The following is an 18,934-nucleotide window of genomic DNA, read 5'->3' as shown; positions in this document are numbered from 1 at the left end:
GGAGAGAGAGAGAGAGAGAGAGAGAGAGGACTGATCCATTCTAATGAGGAAAAACAAATGGCCTCCTTGGCCCTCCTCCTTCTCCTCGATCTCCTGCTACATCATCGACCTTTGGATTTGGAAATTGATTTACTGTTGCCGCTGCTGCCGCTGTTGACGGTGGCATTTGGAAAATGGTAACAGCCTCATTAATAAGCTGCCATGCACAAAGAATATGTTGCCTCCCCCACAAACCAAATATATCTTATTTATAAATCAATGTGGCGTAAGATAATACTGTCGAACATTTAGAGATCCGCCATGACATTGCGGACGTGACATTTGAACGCAACCCCTTAAAAAATATATATCTGCACTTTGAAGGGCAAAGACACTTTAAGAACTGACCAGGGTGACATTTCCCTAACAATGAGGCGTGTGTGTTTTGATGCAATGCCTGAAAAGCTTCCTCTGGCACCACACCACTGAAGCTCGAATCTCAAGTGCACCTTCCACTGCTGTCGCCATGACGCCGCTCTCTCTCTCCCTCCCCGGCACGCCAGATTCATTAATCCCCTAAACTGGGTTTGTATTTTTGATCTGTCTCTAATTAAAGTGCCCCAGATTTTTCTGTTTATCTCCCGCCTCAATCCAAGTAAAAAAAAGAAAAAAAAAGAAAACCGAGGCGACACCACCTGCCCCATTTAAACCATTTAAATAGATGTCCACCAATACTGCCACAGCCCAGTTTAGGTCTCATTAGCTCATCCCCCACCGTCTGACACTATCACCGCCTGGTGATTTAGCGGGGCCATTTCCTGGGGGCCGAGAGAACACTCCACTCCACCAGCAAATAACAACACAGCATCAGGCCCTGTGCGAGGAAATGTAGAATAGGTTTTGGAAGATAAGGCTAGCTTTCTCCTTCCCCAGGGGAGGAGAGACTTAATGGTGGAACAGAGAGCTGCAGATCGGGGAGGAGGGTTTGGGGGGGGGCGGGGGGATTCAGCTTTAGATTATTATCCGCCGCTTCCCCCCAGAGTGGAAGACTGGCAGAAAATGGCCTCACTTTGGCTCATTTGCTCAACAAAATCTCCCTACACACGCGATGCCAAATTGAGAGTTACAAGCAAAACAAGCTATTTTAAAGAGTCGGCACGAGGCTGAGTACAAGCGGAGGGCGCAGACAAGATGGCTGGCCCCACCTCTGAACCGGTGACCTATCACGGGCGCATGGCGTGATTAATTATGGTTAGGCAGATTACTGTCAGGCTCGTTTTGACCTATCAGGATCCGGCTTGCCAAGCGATGCTGTGTTCGGTGTGGGTTGAGAGACAGTGAATAAGCGATTCATTGTGAAAACTAAACAATGATCAGGGTGACGTGTTGACGCTAATATCGACGGTATTAATGAGTCATCCTCCCCTGGAGTTGATGCTGGAGGGGCAGATATCGTCAGACTAAATCAGTATTTTATTGGAACAGATGGTCATTCTTTTGACTATTCAACACCTACTCTCGCAGAGCCGGCTTTTTCATACGGAAACTCAGGGATGATTAAATGTGTCAACACCGGCCTGCATGTCAGGAACCAATCACAGACTGGACGCTGTGAACAGTTCTCCTGGACAAACAGCCAATGGTGCGGTGAAACCAACGTAATTTACAGGTTTATTTTCAATAAATACCCAGCGGCTCACAAAAACTAAAGAATACCGTGTTGCAGCAAAAAGCGTGGGAGTTACATCTACATCCCTGCCAGCGGTGAGGCTGACAGCGTGTACTGCGTATCAGAGACGAGTCACGGCGAATATATAGCACAAATCAACACCTTCTACGCTGCCTCATGTGAAAAGCCTTCCCTATCCCCATCAACGTTTGAGCTGTCTTCAAATACTTGGAAAACAACTGCAACTTAGTTGAAAAAAAAGTTGCAGGAAAACATTGCGGTAGCGCTATTAGGGTTCTTTGCATTTAAGTTGCAAGACCAAAATCAATGGAGGTCAGCAGCACAGTGACCGGGGGAACAAAGAACTCCTTTATGCACAGTGTGGCTCTCCATCGCCATGGGCTGTTCTTCTCTCCAGAACAGGTGGAGAGGCTGCTGCTGTGGTTCTGATCCAGCCCTGTGGCAGAACCCAGGCTTAAGAACCGGATAAGCCGACGGGGTTCCATCCATCTCACCTCCTCATCCACATCTAACAACAATCCCAGTTTAAAGTCCCAGTGCCATTGTGTCGCACGCGGACCCCCGGAACAAATCCGTGTGGGGTCCAGTGCTCCCATTGATCCGTGAGGGGGGGGGGGGGGGGGGGGGGGGCAGGCTCCTTGGGATGGAGAGGAGAAGGCACGACACCCTCCGTTACATTTGAATAACGGCGTGGCATTTGCACTGAGCTGCGTGGTGGCGTTGCTAATGGGGCGGGCGGGGAAAGGGCAGGACCACATCAGAGGCCGAGGCGGGCTGAAGGTCAGGAGGCGGGCTGAAGGTCAGGAGGCGGGCTGAAGGTCAGGAGGAGGGCTGAAGGTCAGGAGGCGGGCTGAAGGTCAGGCTGAAGGTCAGGAGGCGGGCTGAAGGTCAGGAGGAGGGCTGAAAGTCAGGAGGTGGGCTGAAGGTCAGGAGGCGGGCTGAAGGTCAGGAGGCGGGCTGAAGGTCAGGAGGAGGGCTGAAGGTCAGGAGGCGGGCTGAAGGTCGAGGGTCAGCACTCGTAAGAGGCGCCGCGTGGCCGGGGGGACTCAGCTGAACCTCCCGTTGTCCAGGGCAGAAACCATCTTGCAGTCGCATCGAGGACAATGACTGTTTCCTGTTTAGCACAGGCTTTCACCCAAAAGCTAATCACACCGATTTTTTCTTTGTGATATATCTCAGTCATGGGGGTGTAGGTCTCTCTCCCTCACCCTAACCCTACGCCTGTAGGTCTGTACCCAGCTCCATGGGGCCCAGGTCTGTGTGTCTGTAGCCCGGTCTGTCTGTCTGAAGCCCCGGTCTGTCTGTCTATAGCCCCGGTCTGTCTGTCTGTAGCCCCGGTCTGTCTGTCTGTAGCCCCAGTCTGTGTGTCTGTCTGAAGCCCCGGTCTGTCTGTCTGTCTGTGTGTCTGTAGCACCGGTCTGTGTGTCTGTAGCCCCGGTGTGTCTGTCTGTCTGTGTGTCTGTAGCCCCGGTCTGTGTGTCTGTAGCCCCGGTCTGTGTGTCTGTCTGTGTGTCTGTAGCCCCGGTCTGTGTGTCTGTCTGTGTTTCTGTAGCCCAGGTGTACCTGTCTGTCTGTGTGTCTGTAGCCCCGGTCTGTGTGTCTGTAGCCCCGGTGTGTCTGTCCGTCTGTGTGTCTATAGCCCCAGTCTGTGTGTCTGTAGCCCCGGTGTGTCTGTCCGTCTGTAGCCCCGGTCTGTGTGTCTGTAGCCCCGGTCTGTGTGTCTGTCTGTGTGTCTGTAGCCCCGGTGTGTCTGTCTGTCTGTGTGTCTGTAGCCCCGGTCTGTGTGTCTGTCTGTGTGTCTGTAGCCCAGGTGTGTCTGTCTGTCTGTGTGTCTGTAGCCCCGGTCTGTGTGTCTGTAGCCCCGGTCTGTGTGTCTGTAGTCCCGGTGTGTCTGTCCGTCTGTGTGTCTGTAGCCCCGGTCTGTGTGTCTGTAGCCCCGGTCTGTGTGTATGTAGCCCCGGTCTGTGTGTATGTAGCCCCGGTCTGTGTGTCTGTAGCCCCGGTCTGTGTGTCTGTAGCCCCGGTCTGTGTGTCTATAGCCCCGGTCTGTGTGTCTGTAGCCCCGGTGTGTCTGTCTGTGTGTCTGTAGCCCCGGTCTGTGTGTCTGTAGCCCCGGTCTGTGTGTCTGTAGCCCCGGTCTGTGTGTCTGTAGCCCCGGTGTGTCTGTCTGTCTGTAGCCCCGTTGTGTCTGTCTGTCTGTGTGTCTGTCTGTGTGTCTATAGCCCCGGTCTGTGTGTCTGTAGCCCCGGTCTGTGTGTCTGTACCCACCTCCATGGGGTCCAGCGGCTCCCCGTTCTTCAGCCAGCGGTACGAGGGTTTGGGTTTGGCGCTGGCCTTGCACTCCCAGATCAGGGTGTCATCGATCGGCTTCTGGGCATCCTGGGGCTTCTCCAGCAGCTGGGGGGGGGCTGTGTGTATGGGAGAGAGAGAGAGAGAGAGAGAGAGAGAGAGAGAGAGAGAGCGGGGGGGGGGGAGAGAGAGAGAGAGAGGGGGGGGGGGAGAGAGAGAGAGAGAGAGAGAGAGAGACAGAGAGAGAGAGGGGGGGGAGAGAGAGAGAGAGAGAGAGAGAGAGAGAGAGACAGAGAGAGAGAGGGGGGGGAGAGAGAGAGAGAGAGAAAGAGAATGTGTTTGAGAGAGAGAGAAAGAGAATGTGAGAGAGAGAGAGAGAGAAAGAGAATGTGAGAGAGAGAGAGAGAGAGAGAGAGAGAGAGAGAGAGAGAGACCCCTTGTTAACGTGTTAAATAACGGTACCCAGGCCTCACGGGGCGAGTAGGAATCAACCCTCGGTTGCAGTTTGAGAGAATCGATCGAACGCGTGGCAATTAGTTCATTAATGGAGCAACCAGGCAAGCAATTCATCAATATACTTCCCATTAACTCCCTCATGACCCCTGCCTGAACACACACACACACACACACCCACACGCACACACATACACATACACGCACACGCACACATACACTCACAGACACACTTATATATACATTATGTATAAATCTTGAGATTGCATTTAACAAAGTTTGAGATCATAGATAACAAATATACATTTTGATATTACATATAAAATGTGACGTTATACAGTATACAAAAATAAAAGCTTGAGTTTGGTTCAGCTGGATATTGTTTGCTGTGAAAAACACAAAAAACAAAAGATGACAGATAAAGTGTTGAACAAGATGGATTCCCCTTCCAAACAGATCTTTCACAGCAGGTTATGATTTAGCTGTGATAAATGTTTCTGACAACATCAGAAAATCGAAGGACAGTCTTTCGTGGCGGGCGGCGGCGTTAATAACAGCGACGTTAACGATCTTTCCACGGATATTACACGTTTCGTCTTAAGGAGGAGCAGAAGGTTTCGGCAGCGGTTTCAGCGGCCTCACACACAGGGACCAGTCTTATCTCAAGACAACAATATCAGATTTATGACTTTTTCTTTTTACGACACCGCAATAAAAAACGCGTCCCAGGGTCAAGGAGAATGGGGAGGGAGGGGCAGTTGTTCGCTGGCATCATACTAATAATGCAATTATAATGGCCTTTTTTCTATGTTTTTTGGACTCGCTTTATTGATATTCCTTTTTTCTGCTTGTCCCCTTCAGGCATGTGAGAGAGGAGGAAAACAGAAAAGAGAAAACCCTCTTGGGATTTGTAGTTCCTCTTGCTCAAGGACAACTCAAGTAAAACGATGCTTCCAGGAACCAGAGAGTTAAATCTATGAGCGGTGGTGTGTGTGTGTGTGTGTGTGTGTGTGTGTGTGTGTGTGTGTGTGTGTGTGTGTGTGTGTGTGTGTGTGTGTGTGTGTGTGTGTGTGTGTGTGTGTGTGTGTGTGTGTGTGTGTGTGTGTGCGTGCGTGCGTGCGTGCGTGCGTGCGTGCGTGCGTGCGTGCGTGCGTGCGTGCGTGCGTGCGTGCGTGTGTCTACTGGACCGTCTTGTTAACTAATGACTAGGGCAAAGCAAACACGATTGTTCTTCATGGGTATTGCTGCCCCTGCACCAAATACTTGTGTATTTTGCTGATGTTGAAGCAAATAGTCAAGCAAAGTAAAAGGATAATTGGCTCGGGAATTCAAAGGGCGCCGACTTTTGTAATGTTAAAGGACGTTCACTGTCACGTTTTTTTGTGCCTACTTCTCTTCCTTTTGTAACTTCTCCGCCACCACAAGGCTCGCCTGAAGTGCACACGCCTTGGCAAGGATGAATTATCTCTTTTAATTAACCCAAAAAAATCCAGAAGCAGAAGAAGGGAAAAAAAGGAATCAAACACTTTGATGAACCACCTTTGAAAAGCCAAGCCAAGTCCTCTCCGCGCCTAATTCCGAGTCCTTTAAAAGAGCGATATGAACACTATAGTACACAGCCTCTCTGTGTTGAACAAACCGCTGTAGCCTTCACCACCGAGCCAAAGATACAATAAATAAAGCCGCTAAAGGATAAGATAATGAAAGGGAAGGGAATACCCGATGCAATAAATCGTGTTTTCAAGTCAATACAACCGCATAGGTCATGCTCAATAGGTATATTAAAACATGCACTCAAATGCTCAGAAACATGATATAATTTCACCCATTTCCTAATCCCGATGGGGCAATTAGAACCGGAGTGTAATCGGCGGTCGCCCCATATTGTGCCTCCGTCCGTGTGGCTTTGGTGGTTGCAAACACCAGATCGCGTATTGATTCTGCAATCTCTCTATAGGCGTGATGGATGCCCCCCCCCCCCCCCCCGCCCGCCTCCATGGGAGTTTAAAATGAAATTACTGATTTTTATCACTTGGAATCCAGCCAGTCCCACAAGGAATAAAGAAAAAAGAAGATGAAGAAAAAAAAGCACAGAAGATAGGACGGGACTTTGTGCTTATAGAGAGGAACACTACTTCCAAACCAATCCACGGGCCGAGAGAAACAACCGCCAAGGCTACATAGCTTCCATCCATGACCGGGATCCAAAATCCTTCATTTACTCTATTTACTCCTTCCTTTGAATGTAGGTCAGGGCACCTCGTTACCGCGAAAGCCTTCTTTATTTATTCAACTGAAGCACGACATAGCCTAGCGTTTGTGTAAAGAGCATGTCGAGGCTTTGCTTTCACTAGCTACCCCCCCCCTCCGCTACCCACAGGTGCCGTAAAACCACGGAGATTATCATATCAAAGGGAACACCACAATCTGATGGTTTCTAGTGTGTGCCATGATTCCTTAAGGGGTAGGGTGGAGGGGGGGATCGGCAGTCATCATTAATGCATAAACACCCGGATAATGTGCAGGGAAAGGCGTATGAAATCCATCACCAGAGGCCATTAAACGCTTTCTGGGATAAATCCGGTCTTAATGGCGACGGAGGAGAAGTCCACCTCTTTGGACAAGGTGGTGTAAATCAGCGGCCAAGTGTTAGCCCCTGGCACTATAAGCACCGTGTCCGAGGTGAACTATTGCTAATAGACTAATTTACTGCCCCATTCCACTATATGATGCGGTTATATACTGCCCGCTGTAAAAACTGCAGATTGCGTGACAACAAATATAACTTCTGTCGGGGGAGGGAGAGCCCAGCCGTGCCAAATGCAGTAACGTTTACGCCCGGTGCTTCGTTCTAGTTCTTATCGGTTTTCTTGTTCATCGTTCATGTGCTCAAACGTTATTGTGCGCTTTTGTTTAAATATGTATGATTTTTGTTGCATCGTTTTTATATTTATTAGCCGGGAACCCACACTTTGTCCGTGAGCTTGAAAAGCGTGTTAAATCGGTCGTTCGGATTACTGCTATGGGTTGTTTTATAATGCTTTGTATATCGGGTCAAGCTGTAAAAAAAAATCAAATGGCCGTACACATAAAAAACTCCAAAAAGTGCAGCATGTTCGAAAACAAGAAAAGTTAGTGCTTGGCACTTTGTTCGATGAACATCCTCACTGTACCAACTGCGACATATTGTTGTTTCTCTTTCTTCAGACAAATGTACAGTAAGTACATTTGTCTGAAGAATATAAATAATATACAGTAAGAGGCTTTGGATAAAAGCGTCTTCTAAACGCCCTGAATGTTAATGTGAATGTCAACAAACAAATATCTTAACAGCACGCCTCCCTCCCAGACGAGAGACCCCCAGCTCGGCGCCGTATACCCGCCGTAGAAGCCCCCCCCACCCTGAGCAGTGGACCCACCGTAGAAGGCCAGCTTCCCCTTGGCCGAGTTGCGTCCGCGGGAGTTCTCGGCGATGCACTCGTAGACGCCCGCGTCCTCGGGCTGGAAGTAGGGAACCTCCAGCACGCCGCTCGCCTTGTTCACGTCCACCTTGCGGCCGAACGCCGTGCCATCCAGCCGCCGCCAGCTCACGCTGGGCACCGGGCTGGGGGGGGGGGGGGGGGGGGGGGAGAGACACCGGGGAGGAGGTCACATGACAACGAAACGATACGGTTTGAAGAATGGAGAATGGAGAAGATTTCGGAAAAATACGAAACCGTTTTTTGGTTTATTCTTTTTTTTTCGTATTTTTCTAGGTTTTTCGGTTGTCTCGAAAAAAATACTCCACACAGGTTTGCGTATGGTTTTTCTGTTTATTCTTATTGTTTCGTATTTTCCGACATTCTCTGTGGAAAGACCGCAAGTGATAACGGTGGACAGTCGTTGAACGTTTGTTTCAGACACTGAATGCTTGATGGGGAGTAGGGAGATGTTGAGTCATCAATGGAGAAGAAAAGGCAGGCTATTCTGCCTCCCAACTATTCTATCCATTCGTAATCCACACCTCGTTTAATGAGTAGCACCCTGTTTCTCACCTTCATACTCTACGTGGCCAGCTTGAAAAGACACCTGCTATTGTTTCATAACAATCTCTGATAGCAATAATGGTGTAATGTCGTGTCCCCTGAGAGACAACAGTCTAAAAGGTGCAAATTGAGGTTCAAAACAACAACAAGGACAATGACAACAACAACAAGACATACTTTCCGAGCGCGAAACACTCCAGCCGGACCGTGGAGCTCTTGGCCACGGGGACGATGTCGGGGAACTGCACCTCGATTTTGGGCTCATACTCGCCCATCACTCCTGTGGACGGAGAACGACAAAAAACCCATGTATCATTACCGCTAACCATATCTCCTGGGTAACCACTGTGTGTGTCTGGTGTGTGTGTGTGTGTCTCTGTCTGTCTGTCTGTCTGTCTGTCTGTCTGTCTGTCTGTCTGTCTGTGTTTTTCACTGCCTGTTTCTGTGTCAAAACAAACAGAAAACTCTGGGTGTGTGTATGTCTGTCTCTATGATTCGCTCGTTTGTGCACTTCGCCGTTCCCTCCTCATGACCCTCATTAACACCCGTCACCATCGTCCAACCCTTTGTGTGATACAAGGGCGTGGCCCTGGGTGTGAAATAAGGGTGTGGCCCTATGTGGGGGAAAAAGGGCGTGGCCTCTATGAGAAAAAGGGCGTGGCCCTGCATGTGGAAAAAAGGACGTGGCCCTTGGTGTGGGGAAAAGGGCGTGGCCCTGGGTGTGGGGAAAAGGGCGTGGCCCTCTATGTGAAAAACTGGTGCGGCCCTGCGTGTGTGAAAAGGGGGCGTGGCTCTGCGTGTGAAAAAGGGCGTGGCCCTGCTTGTGGAAAAAAGGGGCGTGGCCCTGGGTCCCCGGACGTACCGTCGGCTCTCAGCACCAGCGGCGCGGGCGGCCCCTGTACGCTGCTCTTGGTGACGGTGTTGGTCACCACGCAGGTGTAGTTCCCCACGTCCAGGGGCTCCACCTTGGCGATGTACAGGTTCCCCGTCTTCTGGGACACGAAGCGCCGCGTGTCCTGGACCACGAAGGTGGGGTACTCGTTGAAGATCCAGGAGAAGGTGAGCTCTGGGGACAGAGGGGCAGAGGGGTGGGGGTGGGTAAGAGGGACGAGGCGGGGTACGACCTTGAGGGGGTGGGGGTTGGCAGTGGGTCGGGGTGAGGGTGTGTGGGGGACGAGGCAGGTACGACCGTGGGGTATGGAAGCGTGTCCTGCCTCGGTAACTCCATCCACTTCTGGGACTAGTCAACCTCAGAGGTCAAGGCCTCAGAAAATGTTCCCTGAGTCGATCCCTCGGCCTCACGACAAGGTCCCACGCTCACACTGCTTGTTCTGGGATTAATGTCTTTATTAGGAATCTATTCTCAACTGAAGAGACCGGGACTCAACTGGGTCTTAATATTCAGCATCAGTGTTGGTGTGATGTCTAATCACCTTCCCTGGGGATATTTTTTAAAGCAGGTTCCATTTGGTGCTGACAGATAGATAGTAACCCACCAAGATCAACACTTAGAATCTACAAAATGCATCCCTGTTCATCTAGATACTAATCGTATATCTATATTGATATATAATGCAGCGTTTCTTTTTGTCCTCTTATTGCTACAGACATTTCCTCTTATCTGGAACGCCACAGCGTTTGACGAATGGCTTTTATTCAAACCGTTCCCTAAAGAACAAAAAGCCCACCCCGACCACGAGCCGCCATCCTTGAGCCAGGTGGTCTGGCTGCACTGTGGCAGCAGCCCTTAAATCATCCATTTACCGGTGGATCTAACCCAACACGCGCTCAGCAGCAATCCACCGCCCCAGACTCATGCTGTTGGTGGCAGGCTCCCACTTAGTCAGCTCTCCGGTCCCTTAAAAAACAAGCTCCAGTAAACGACTTCCTGCTCTCTCCGGCAGCCGCACCGGAGAGACAGCAGGATGGAAGTCTGCTGCTCCACTATTTGCACCATTATGGGAAAAAAAAACACAGGGAACCATGATGTTTTGACATGTTGACGCGCCGACAGATTGCTATGGACCGTATAGCAGCGTCCCTGTCCCAGAAGCAATCTGAGGCCGTGTTGGTGGGGGACGCGTCTAAGCGATGACTCTGCACCTCGGTGCAGGGAGTGATTAAGACAGGAGTTGTGTGTTCGTCGACGGAGTACTAACTCCTGGAGTTGTATCCTCTGGGTAATACTTCAGAGGCAAACAAATCTGTGTGAGGGGGGCGGGGTGTCTGCGGCCTACTGCTGGGAATCGGCCCCTTTTGGTGTAGCGTTGTGTCTACGAGAGGTGTGTGAGGTGTCCTCAGAAGGACGACTCTGAGGTCTGGCGGAGGAGAAGGAGGGCTGGATGTTGTTAACCTTATAGCATAGTTTAAGGCCATATTTAAGTCATATTTTAAGGTTCATCTTGTTTTTAGCGTAAAAAACGCCGGATTCCAGTATGGAATGCGAAAAACACTCTGATTGGCTTAGGATGTAGCCAATGAGGCACAATGAATCAGCAGCGTTAGGAGAGTAGAGTTAGGTTTCACAATTTGGAGAAAATATGACTAATTATTTTATAAGGCTAACGATATATAAAGGTTTAGGACGTTATGACCTCCGTCAACCTCCTCACTTCTTAGTCCTTCAGTTCACAGTGATCAGCGTTCGCGTCGAAAGGGAATGTCATTTTGTCGTCAGCGTTGCAATGTCTTTAACTTTGTAGGCAGCTTTGATACACTGCGAGCATACAAAATATTTCACAGTCCGGTTCAAACCGCACGACAGAAAGGGATGTGGGTATGGATATCAGTTTATAAATATCATTAACAATCCATAAATCATGGTCGGCGTTCACGACTTTGAGAAACTAGAACTTCCCCCCCGGTTCGATCGGTGCAAAGTACAGTTGAGACGCAAAGCTGTAATGTCTCCCACTCACATAAATAATACATAGCTACTTGTATCCTGACGAGCACATGCATATTTAATGACTGTTTTTGAAACAATATCTCCGAAAGGTGCAGGGCACGGCATCAGGGAACAGCAGCAGTAAGAGGTTTCTAATTGACTTGTTAAAGTTTCATCGCGAGGGAAACAGGAAACAGGAAGTGAGGAGCCGGGCAGACTCTCCGCGTGGGGTCTTTAGCGTGGCGTTACAGGGATCCTGAGTGACAGGCGAGCGGCGTGTTTCCATCCCGCTGTTGTGTAATGACCACATGGCTTATTCCCGCCCCCCCCCCTCATGAAGAATCCAGCGCTGGGAGGAGTAATGGAACATGACAGCCCAAGGACATCACTGATCACCACCAGGAGACGCGTGGCCTATGGACGCCCTGTAAACACAGTCAGAGCTGTTTCAGGTTTTAGAACAGCTCGGGTCTCTCGGTCCGTTGCCGCCGTATCCAGACCCAGCCAGAGACCCAGAGCTCGCTGCGGCTGTCAGAGTGTCAGAGTGTCAGCGTGCACGCAGGGGGCATGATACGTGTGTGTTTCTGAGCCACTTCTTTAGGGGTGATTGTGCTGCGACGTTGCAGAACAAGTGATTATTTTTCTCCTGGCTGCGCTGTGAGTAAGTATAAAAGGCCTGTTTCCATTAGCGGGGAAGAGGTCAGATGCATTAGGTCCTCACTCTAACCACAGTCCTTGGGACGCTCTCAGAGCACACGATGACACAAAATGGCCTCTAATACGCTTACACGCTCACACACACACACACACACACACACACACACACACACACACACACACACACACACACACACACACACACACACACACAAACGGTGGGGGGGCTGATTCCAAATGGACAACAATCCAAGCTGCGACCGACCGCACCACCCCACCCACCCACAAACCCGCCCCCCCACCCCTGTACGTTTAAGAGCACATTGGCCACATCGAACTACTTCCTGTGGAGGTCTCGCGGTGGTTCTGCGATCGTAATGAAGTAATGGCCACTTGAGTTCAGGCGGTATGACCGTTCCTGGGGGGGGGGGGGGGGGGGGGTAGATCTCTCCAAGAGGTAGATCCTTAAGTAACGCCGTTTCCTACTGGTTATGGATGACTTGTCAGCCCTGAGGAGAAGATGTCATTTATTTTTTTCGCAGCAGTGTGATTCACTATTGCAAAGCAGGTCATGGCTTCAGTCCACCAAGGGTGCGAGAACAACAGCACACCGGTAAATATAGTGGATCATCGTCCCCCTCTGAGGAGCACAATCGCCCCGATGACACCGCCATGATAAATATTGCACCAGCCATGATTTATTAAAGAAGAGCGGGTGGCTCTTTGAGTAGAGCGGCGCGTCCTTTGACTGCTGCTGGAACATGACTCAGCGCGATTCCACACTTAGCGCTGACCTGGAAACAGAACTGAGACTAAGACAAGGAGAAGCTAACTTTTATGCTCAGGGTGAGCATCTGTTCTGTTTAACGGAGAGATCGGTGTGACTGAATCACAGCACCAAGAGTCCGGTGCCGGTCGTGACTACTGAGGTTTAGAAACCGGGTCGTTGCCCGTGAAATGGGCAACGGAGTCGAACCGGACACCATTAGAGACTTCCATACCGCTAGCCACTGACGTGAGTGAGTGTCTGTTCTGTTTAACGGAGGGATCGGAGTGACTAAATCACCCGTACCGAGAGTCCGGTCATGTGACGAGTGAGGTATAGAAACCGGGTCGTCGCCTGTAAAAATGTATTGTCTGGCATAACCAAGTCGAACCGGACACCGTTAGCGACTTCAATACCGCTAGTCACTATCCCGTCAGCTAACAGAAGCTTTCGTCCAAAGCGAAGTTCTCTGAGTCCCGCTGGAGGAAGCCAAGGGTGACACTGGGAGATGGGACCCGGCACCTTCCAGCGGGGAGTCGTTAGCGCCCGTAACCATGACAACCCCCCCCGGCTACCTCCGCCTCCCCTGTATCGGCCCCTACTCTGCTCGGCAGGGGGTCTACTCCGTGCACCAGCTGAGGAGGTGCTTCTATATGAGTCGCGTCACCAGTCGTGGTTCTCTTAACCAGGGAGCTCCTGGCGGGACACCGCTGAGTCCATGACGACGAGCCCCCATGTTCGCACAGTTTCTCAAAATAATCTGTCGTGAGACGTCAACGTGTTTGTTGTTGCTTGTATTTTTCCGTATGACTTATTTGTATACTTGTTTGAATACCTGTGTGTGTGTTTTTTGGTTTGTCTGTGCGTGAGCTGTGTGTGTGCGCGTCTGTGTGTCTGTGTGTGCGTGCGTGTGTGTGCGCTCATGCGTGTGTGTTTGTGCTTGGATGCAGTATATGTAAGGGGAAGGTCACAATTTGCCTTGAGGCAAAGATTGAAAAGGAGAGATGTTCCATGAAAAGGCAGACATCAGCGCCGCTCCACCCTTCACATCAGTAGGTACGATCTGCATTGACAGCTCTGTGAAAAATCCTGCTGAGGAAATGTCTCATTTTAAGCAGTTCGGGCGTTTTCAAGTCTCCAGAGAATGATTAAACATGACACAAATGGGATGAATAGCCACCAGTATGAATACAATAAAAAGCACACACACACATGCAAACACACACTGTTTGTGTGTGTAATGTGGTCAGTGACCTCCATACACTAGACTCCACATGTATACAACTAAGTAGTTGAATGTTTAACACAAAACCCGCGGACAGAGGGGACTTATTACCCAAAAGGCTTTGCTTCAGGTAACCAAAACTAATATAGACTCTGTTTTGTGTTTATTTAAAGTCAAATATGTGTTCCCCCTGAATTTTTATTAATACCAATTCCAATTCCTCAAAGCAAAGCCGCGTTAAGACAACAAGGTGGGTATTTCGGTTCTCCATCTTCAGGAAAAACCAGACACCGAGCCCCAGATGTCGGGCGACAAATAAACAAATGAATCTCTGCCTCGTTTTCTCGTTGTCCCCGACCAACCAGAGCGGAGATATTAAAGAACAATGAAGAACGCCAAGGCCAGAGGAATCTCTGCACGTTACCGAGGAAAAGCAGACACACACAGGTGATGCATTTTTATTCCCTCCACCACATTTAGAGCAGAGCCAAAACAGCTCCTCTGCTAGAGCGGCCAAAGCCATGACAGCCACACGGGATAATCCTGAGACCCCCCCCCCCCCCCCCCCACCTTCCCACCGTCCTCGCCATCTGTCATGTCACACGTCTCTCACCGCGGTGACAGTACAGCCTCATCAGCCATGCAGCGCCAGCAGCGGCGCCACCGCAAGAATCTGCAAGGACATGACAACGCGGACAGACGAATACTACCCCACCGCTCGGGGGGGTGGGGTGGGGGGGGGGGGGGGGGTGTCGGCCTTCTGTGTAACGCGCCACGACAGCTGTGGTATTTGGGGAGGGGGGGTACGGGTGGGGGGAGACGAGGATACGTGGCATGCTGGTCGTGGCGACGCACGCCAGAAAGTTGGAGCGTGAGGGACGGACGCGACCATGTGCAGGAACGCATCCGCCGGAGTCCATTCATCACCGCGCCGACGGGCGTGGGACGGCGTTGTGATTGGTCCAACTTCTGGGACTCGTCCAAACAGCTCTGCCGGCGCAGCGGTCCTGAAGCGTGAGGGAAGACGGTCGAGGGCTCAACGCAAACTCCCCTGACCCCGAAGCCCCCCTAGTCCGTACCGCGACCACGAACAAGCGTGTATATATTTTGCCTGAATATATTTACAAACCGTGGTTCGAAAGAACAAGCTGTCATTGCCTATTGGACGGGGGAGGGAGAGGGAAATGGAGCGCAGACACTAAGCAGGGGCCTGTTGTCTTCCACTTCTAAAAATAAGATGTGAACTGATTTGGGTTAACACATTAAAAGCGTGTTTGGATGGATTGTGGATGCCAGGTGGCCCGGAGGTATCGCGTAATAGTGTGGAGTGAAAGGGCGTGTATTTCATCGCACCAGTTCCCCTCTTTTTAATTGACCCACAAATTGTAATGTCACTCTGTGTGCATTAGCTATGCATGAGCTGTATAAACCATAAAAAATACTTAATGAAAACATGCATATGTCGATCCCCAACATGTATCATGGGTGATTGCATGTATTATTAATGAAACAAGGATAAAAGTGTGTTATTAAAGGCACTGTAAGCAATATTTATCGGTTAAAATAAGTGTTAAAAAGCGTTTTATACCGACAACCATCTCTGATATAGACTGTTTAGTCAGCAACACGGCTCTCTGCTGGGCAGGGAACAGAACACAAACCGATCCCAGCGCTCGCAGGAAGAGAACATAGAACTCACGATCCCGGCGCTCCCAGGAGCGCCGAACACAACCGAATCACCGAGCAAAAAGAAGTGACAGAAGGAAACAAAGATTGCTTGAAAACAGGCTTGAAAAACCCCCCATCAGGCAACGAGGCTGACAGGGCTAATCATGCTTTATATTAGCATATAATACATAATATGATAAGATACAGTGGGGCAAAAAAGTATAGTCAGCCACCAATTGTGCAAGTTCTCCCACTTAAAAAGACGAGAGAGGCCTGTAATTTTCATCATAGGTAAACCTCAGCTATGAGAGACAAAATGAAAAACAAAAATCCAGAAAATCACATTGTCTGACTTTTTAAGAATTTATTTGAAAATTATGGTGGAAAATAAGTATTTGGTCACCTACAAACCAGCAAGATTTCTGGCTGTCACAGACCTGTAACTTCTTCTTCTTTAAGAGGCTGTTTACCTGTATTAATGGCACCTGTTTGAACTCCTTATCAGTATAAAAGACACCTGTCCACAACCTCAAACAGTCACACTCCAAACTCCACTATGGCCAAGACCAAAGAGCTGTCAAAGGACACCAGAAACACAATTGTAGACCTGCACCAGGCTGGGAAGTCTGAATCTGCAATAGGTAAGCAGCTTGGTGTGAAGAAATCAACTGTGGGAGCAATTATTAGGAAATGGAATACATACAAGACCACTGATAATCTCCCTCGATCTGGGGCTCCACGCAAGATCTCACCCTGTGGGGTCAAAATGATCACAAGAACGGTGAACAAAAATCCAAGAACCACACGGGGGGACCTAGTGAATGACCTCCAGAGAGCTGGGACCAAAGTAACAAAGGCTACCATCACTAACACACTACGCCGCCAGGGACTCAAATCCTGCAGTGCCAGACGTGTCCCCCTGCTAAAGCCAGTGCATGTCCGGGCCCGTTTGAAGTTTGCTAGAGAGCATTTGGATGATCCAGAACAGGATTGGGAGAATGTCATATGGTCAGATGAGACCAAAATAGAACTTTTTGGTAAAAACTCAACTCGTCGTGTTTGGAGGAGAAAGAATGCTGAGTTGCATCCAAAGAACACCATACCTACAGTGAAGCATGGGGGTGGAAACATCATGCTTTGGGGCTGTTTTTCTGCCAAGGGACGAGGACGTCTGATCCGTGTGACGGAAAGAATGAATGGGGCCATGTATCGTGAGATTTTGAGTGAAAACCTCCTTCCATCAGCAAGGGCACTGAAGATGAAACGTGGCTGGGTCTTTCAGCATGACAATGACCCCAAACACACCGCCCGGGCAACGAAGGAGTGGCTTCGTAAGAAGCATTTCAAGGTCCTGGAGTGGCCTAGCCAGTCTCCAGATCTCAACCCCATAGAAAATCTTTGGAGGGAGTTGAAAGTCTGTGTTGCCCAGCGAAGGCCCAAAAACATCACTGATCTAGAGGAGATCTGCATGGAGGAATGGGCCAAAATACCAGCAGCAGTGTGTGAAAACCTTGTAAAGACTTACAGAAAACGTTTGACCTCTGTCATTGCCAACAAAGGGCATGTAACAAAGTATTGAGATGACCTTTTGTTATTGACCAAATACTTATTTTCCACCTTAATTTGCAAATAAACTCTTTAAAAATCAGACAATGTGATTTTCTAGATTTCTTTTTTCATTTTGTCCCTCATAGCTGAGGTATACCTATGATGAAAATTACAGGCCTCTCTCATCTTTTTAAGTGGGAGAACTTGCACAGTTGGTGGCTGACTAAATATTTTTTTGCCCCACTGTATATAAAAATAGATTCTTTATAATAATTGCTGAAGTTGTGCTAAAGGCAATGTAAACGAGGTTGTGGTTTTGGCATCCGGTCTGTTTCTGCAGTTCTCTCCTTCCCACGCCACAATGAACTCGGGTCTGGCATGACTCCAGTCTCTTTATCAATCAAATCGAATTTGACGTTTCGCTACATGCTAACATGCAGCATGCTGGCAAGCGTACAACAATCATTGCTTTTTGCACTATTTAATACTTTATCGACAACAAAAGAGGTGGAAACGAATGAACGGGTAGATAAGTGGACTTAAAAATGTCCCCTCACAAGCGACAAAAGCGAAAACGATTATTCACACGCCATTTGGCACCGCAGTTTGAACCACGCCCTATGCTTCTGTGGTAAAGAAGAGAATCAAAAACGTTTTTTGTTCTTCTTTTGTCTGACATTAGTAAGCTGTGACCTCAAGAGAACATGAGAAGAATGCCTTCGCCATTCCATTAAGAAGGAATAGAATCCAGTAAAGTGTCCCTATTGTGTCCTTTCCTCATTTCCTCCTCTCTGGCCTTGCAGTCACTTTGGGCGAGGGTCCTGGTCGGAGTACTTTCACCATTTCAGCCAATTCTCCTCCCGAAAGACAATTTATGGGACCAGAAAGCTAGCAAGAAAAAAAGGGTCGTTTAGCAGCTCTTTGAGAGCTGGGAGGTTGAAATGGGCCCACAGTGTGCAGTGAGGCACTGCTGGGAACCGTGTTCACTCAACGCTTTGGGGGCTAGGCAAGTGTTCCCAATTAGGGCAAATCATCATAAAACATTTGCATAATGTGGTTTCAATTAAGGATGATTAGAAGAAAGATGGACAATTAGGTTTTTCTTTCAAGCAAGAAGAGGTCACTCTTTTCCCTCTCGATAATGCAATGCTAACCAAAGTACATTCTTAATCAGTAATGCGTTGTTTTTTTCTTTCAATATCCTGTTTAAAAAACGTTTTAAATCGCTGCCGCTACTTTGCAGTCATGTTCACGCAAACCCGCCCAAATGGATGCATCTCATTCCCCACCTCGCCACTTAACCTCTCTCCTTCGCGTCCTGTCCACTCTCAACTCGTTCTCCTGCCCCCCGCCCCAAATATCAGATAAAATATTCCATCTGTCGATGACTAACCAACGTTGAGGCTCGCAGTATTCTATTAGTCACACTGTTGAAGGAATCGTTCTGGACTCGTAGGAGTCTCTGCCGACGCCGGAACATCGCAGCGGAGCGGCCATTAAGGAGAACGGGGGGAGGAAGAATACGGCACTTAAAGCTCGGATAGGGCTGAATGAAACCCTCTGCTTTGAGCGAGGACGCTGCCAACTGTAAGAATGTGCGACTACATAACGGCCTTTTACCTCAGGTCTGCTGGACGGAGAGAGGAAGGTTGCTTTTGTTCGCTTTCGTGACGTCTGCCGTACGGGTGGTCGGAATAAAATACCAACAAGAAAAAAAAAATTGTTGATGGGATGGCGACAGAGTTTT

The 18,934-nt window shown here is 49.3% G+C and overlaps 1 protein-coding gene across 1 annotated transcript in view; it reads right to left on the bottom strand.

The window, feature by feature from the left end:
• Positions 1 to 18,934, bottom strand: part of cntn3a.1 (contactin 3a, tandem duplicate 1) — a gene marked incomplete at its 3' end in the record, with an annotated part of 75,046 nt that overhangs the window by 30,723 nt on the left and 25,389 nt on the right. Inside the window, exons 5-8 of the mRNA XM_079742274.1 lie at positions 9,299 to 9,502; positions 8,614 to 8,716; positions 7,831 to 8,015; positions 3,938 to 4,077 (exon numbers count right to left, since the gene is read on the bottom strand). Of these exons, the coding sequence (XP_079598400.1) occupies positions 3,938 to 4,077; positions 7,831 to 8,015; positions 8,614 to 8,716; positions 9,299 to 9,502 (632 nt within the window). The remainder of the gene's footprint in view (positions 1 to 3,937; positions 4,078 to 7,830; positions 8,016 to 8,613; positions 8,717 to 9,298; positions 9,503 to 18,934) is intronic.

The sequence above is a fragment of the Pollachius pollachius genome (assembly GCF_949987615.1).
Source record: "Pollachius pollachius genome assembly, chromosome: 8".
NCBI classification, from domain to species: domain Eukaryota; kingdom Metazoa; phylum Chordata; class Actinopteri; order Gadiformes; family Gadidae; genus Pollachius; species Pollachius pollachius.
This window is presented reverse-complemented; position numbering and strand designations above follow the sequence as displayed.